Genomic DNA, 5,000 nt, shown 5'->3' with positions numbered 1-5,000 from the left:
GGAGCTTTAAATCTAGAGAATTTAGTTAAAATCCGTTTATTCGTTCTTGGTCAGGTTTACAAAGGTTGTTGATGAAGTTGACATAACCAACTCGGGTTATAATGATAATAAGAGCAAGGTAAAATAAGTTAACAACGACAAAGCTTATGATTATAATGAAAACAATGGCTATAGAAATAATAATAGCAATGGTATGAATGATAATGAATGATCATGCCAATGATGCTAATGATGATAATGATAATAATAATAATGAGGGTGATGATGATGACGAAGATGATAAAACAATGATGATGATGGTGACGGTGATGATGATGATGATGATGCTTATAATGATAATGATTATATTATGATAATGATATTGATAATGAAAATTATAATGATATTGATAATGGGGATAATGGCAATAACAGAAATAATGATAATGATTGTGTTATTGATAATAATAATGACGATAATAATGACAGTGATAATAATAATGATACAATATACTGAAATTCAGTGATAAAAATAATCATAATGACAACAAGAACAACAACGGCAAGAATAATGATTATGATACTCATGATAATGATAATGAAAGTAATAATAAGTATGATAATTAATATAATTGTTATTATGATGATAATGAGAATAGTATTATTAATTATTATATCACTAAAACAACAAAAACATGATAATAGCAATATCAATAAATACAACAATAATAGATAATAAATTGTAAGCTTAAAGATACTAGGACTACTAATGATAATAACAACCATAATATTAATAGCAATAACGATAATATTATACTTACTAGGGTTATTGCCAGTGAAATGAGATTGACTATCATCAATGTTTTTATCCTTATTCATACCTTTATCATCACCATCATTGTTATCATTATCATTATTTTTACTGTTATCATCATTATTATGGCTGTAGTTATTGCTATTGGCATATTCTATTTGCATTTTCACCATCCTTATCAATATCATTGTTATCATTATCATCATTGTCATAATTATCATCACTATTGTTATTGCCATAATTATAATCATTACCATTATCATTATCAGCATCTTGTTTTCCCTATTGTTATTATCATTAATACAATAGTTGTTACCATTATCATATTTACTATCATCATTATCATTATCATGTCTGCTATCATTATCATCATATTTACTATCATCATTATCATTTACACCATTATCATTACCATTACCATTATTGTTATTAACATTACTACTATTATTTTTAAAAATCTTACTTGACAGAAGTATTCATTCATCATTCCTATAATCTCATTTCAGTTTTTGCCTTTGCCATGCTTTCCAAAGAAAAGTGTATTACAGAATTCTCTAAGCATCATGTCACCGAAGGACTTACAGCAAGGTCGGAAAAGCTATCGCAGGAAGGAGAGTGAATGTCATACGGAAAGAAATTACTGTAGAGCTTAACAAAACAGAGTGGTAGGTGCTCAATCTTGATATTTAGGAGATATATGGCATTGCTTGGACCGCTCAGGTTCACGGTGAATCTTCTAATGAAATGGATGATTTTATGATTTTTTTTTTAAAGAGATGCTTCAGTAACATGAAAACATTGAAGGCCAACAGATTATCATTTGTATATTCATTTTTTGGCAGTGCCAATCAAGCGTGAACTTGCTTGATTGATGTCGGCGAAATTAGGGCCGGAATGTAGAAACTTGTATTTTTCTTTCTCTTTCCTTCATTAAAAAAAAATATCTTTTAAATTATTTTTATTGAATTCATAATCTCTTTTCTTACGTCCAAATTTGGTTATGGCCATGCCACTGTGATCATTGTTATTGTCATCATGATACTTAATCATGATAATATTTATCTTTATTGTTGTGGTAACCTTAAATGTATTCTCGACACTTCCAGTCACTCTCATCGAGGTTCTACATTCTACTTTGTGAAAATATCATCATCCCAACACTCTAGATAATTAATTTTCATAATTGAATTTATTTTTTTCTAATAAAAAAAGTGCTAGTGAACCAAACAACCTTCTGCTACTACTTATACGATGTACTTACAGTGATTACTTCAATTTGTGTAATCACTCATTAGCACTATTGTTGTTTTTATTAATGTAATTGCAGTTTTTTCATGCGTGTGAAGCTAACAGTTAAGAAAAAGACCCCTAAAAATTCGACGAAGTGAGTGGGAGATAAAGTCCCTCTACTACTATAGGAAGGTCAAGGTTGTAGAATATGGGTGGGACCAGGAGAATCGCCAGGGTCAAAAAGGGGTGTAGTGCACGTATATAAAGCTCAGCCAACTGGTTTGCAGCATCAGTTCGATCTACATCCAACCAACATGAAGTTTGTGAGTCTTCTAAAGTGTATTTGAGCTAGTCTTAATGTTGACCCATCTAAAAGTCACATATGTGTGCTAATGTTTATAAATGTGTAAATGTGTTTTTTGGGCGTACACTCATATATATATATATATATATATATATATATATATATATATATATATATATATATATATATGTACGTATGTATGTATATATAAAAATATATAAATACACACACACATATATATAAATATATATATACATATATATGTGTGTGTAAGTAATCATAAGTACACCTATGCAATTATACACATAAACACTAATACACACACGCATATTCATATATCTTCCGTTTCTCATAATACGTTCGGTATTTTAGGTAATCCTCGCCTGTGTAGCCGCCGTGGCCTTCGCCGCCCCCCAGTACAGCTCAAGCGAAGAGGTTGAGTTTGTGCCAATCCTTAAGGACGACCGCGTCCACGAGGAGGACGGAACATACAGTTTCGACTTCGAAGCTGCCAACGGCATCCGCTTCTCTCAGGCCGGATCCCCCGACGGTGATGAGGACGCTGTGATCAAGGCCGGAGAATACTCGTGAGTATTTTGGAAACTTTGGTTGACTTATTCGTTTCATGTGAATATCTTCTTACCTCCTGTCGTATTGTGAATTTATTATAATATCTCAACTATCATTTACAGCTACACCGCTCCTGACGGCACTGAAATCCATCTCCGCTTCGTGGCTGACGATAACGGCTTCCAGCCCGAGGGTGACCACCTCCCAGTGGCTCCTGAGTTCCCCCACCCAATCCCTCAGTTCGTCCTCGACCAGATCGCAAAGGCTGCCGAGGAGGACGCCGCCCGCGCCGATTCTGATGAAAATTAAATCTGAAGCTAGATAAAGCTTGTAACCGTTGAAGCTACCTAAAGAAATTTATTTATTTATTGTATACTATCACAAATATATCATGTGAATATTAAACATGTTTCAAATTCCTTTTTCATAAGTCAAATCTTGAAGCAGTAATTGATGATTGGAATTACATAGTATATCAATAGCATTACTATATTTCTGATTGAAACAACATAGTCACTTTTACAATATCATAGTCATATGAACATGCCCATTATTATCATTGCTATTGTTATTCTTTGCAATGTTTTTGTTTTCTTATTGTTTACGCTGTTGCCTTTCTGTGTTATTAGCAGAACAGTAGAAGTACAAAAGATATTGTATTGGTGTTCCAATGATTACTCTATTTTAACTGACATTACCATTTTATAAAGTTATTTCTGGCATTCGTGTCATAGATAACAACAATAACAAAACTATTATCCTAACTCTATAGTACGGATAATGATTATAATAATCTTCAAGAATCTGACTGTATTTCATTACATCATATTCTTTTAGGTGTCGACAGATTTCATGAAATTATCTTTCTCCGGAACATAGATGAGAATGTCACTCGAACAGTCATACAACATTCTATTGAGAAGGAACAAAGAAAAACATATATATTACAGACTGAGAATGCTTTCAATATATAAAGTTACATATGAAATTGATTAAAACGGATTAAAAATAACACGAACACCTTATATTTCCTGATTCGAGTACTTTGACTAAGTTGGTATATGGTAGGGCTCTCAGCTCTGAGAAACAGTATGGCTTCTATTTAACAAGTAATAATACAGAAAAGTGAACTCAACTAGGACAATTCAATTTTGCGACATGGATGAATAGGTTATATGACTAGCTGAATGTGAATGTTATCATCATCATTATTATTGCTGATGCATTGTTGTTACTGATTATTTTCGCCCAAACTGCCATTACTATTACCATCATTATCATTGTCATCATCATCATCATCATCATTCTTGCCCTTGCCCTTGTCCTTGTCTTTGTCCTTCACCTTACCCTTATCATTATTATCATCATCATAATTATCATTCATCACATCATTATTGTTTTTTATGAGTACCAACAGTATTTATGTTATTAACATTATTGTCCAGAATGTTGGTATTTACTGTATTGTTTTTATTTTTGTAGTTAGAACTATTTGTACTCCCATTAACCACTATTATTTTTTGAAGATATTGATGATAACGTTATGGATGACTATGAATTTTACTGATTATGATAACCTTAATGGCAGTGATGAGGATTATCAAGATTATGAAAAATATCATAAAGGCTATGGTAATAATCATATTGATAGTAAACATACTGGTTAAATATAACCAAAGATAATAATGATATTAATTATTATTTTAATTTTCTCATATTATCAACAAAGTGATTGTATCAAGTATTTTTATAACGGTAATGCTAATGTTGATAATGATGATGATAATGATGATGATGATGGTGGTGGTGATGATGGTGATGGTGATAGTGATAATTATGATAATGAATAATCATAATGATGATGGTGATAATAGTAATACTAATTGTAATATCGAAAATGATAATAATGGTAATAATAATGAAACAACAATATCAACAATGAGCATATCAATAATGTAGCATGGCTTATCACCGTTACGATTATCACCTAGAGTATTACAATTTTTTATTTTGTATATCCGTGCGATGTTTTTTTTCTATCTTCATTTCTGGAAAACTTTAGAACTTCACGTGTAAATAATAATATCTCATCGTAAAAAAGAAT

The 5,000-nt window shown here is 31.3% G+C and overlaps 1 protein-coding gene across 1 annotated transcript; it reads left to right on the top strand.

Annotated features, from left to right (window-relative positions):
• Window positions 1–2,302: 2,302 nt before the first annotated feature.
• Window positions 2,303–3,301, top strand: LOC122266173 (cuticle protein CP14.6-like). Its single transcript, XM_043035778.2, has 3 exons — window positions 2,303–2,345; window positions 2,699–2,913; window positions 3,019–3,301. The coding sequence occupies exons 1-3, from the start codon at window positions 2,337–2,339 to the stop codon at window positions 3,203–3,205; spliced, it is 411 nt and encodes a 136-aa protein (XP_042891712.2). The 5' UTR covers window positions 2,303–2,336; the 3' UTR covers window positions 3,206–3,301.
• Window positions 3,302–5,000: the final 1,699 nt, after the last annotated feature.

Source organism: Penaeus japonicus, unplaced genomic scaffold (assembly GCF_977035675.1).
Source record: "Penaeus japonicus unplaced genomic scaffold, GWHDUDI00000001_assembly GWHDUDI00000016, whole genome shotgun sequence".
NCBI lineage: Eukaryota > Metazoa > Arthropoda > Malacostraca > Decapoda > Penaeidae > Penaeus > Penaeus japonicus.
Note: the sequence above shows the minus strand (reverse complement) of the source record. Positions and strands in the feature narration are given on the sequence as shown.

Coding starts and splice junctions, on each gene's coding strand:
- LOC122266173 (XM_043035778.2), top strand. Junction 2,914..3,018: donor ATCAAGGCCGGAGAATACTC/GTGAGTATTTTG, acceptor TATCATTTACAG/CTACACCGCTCCTGACGGCA.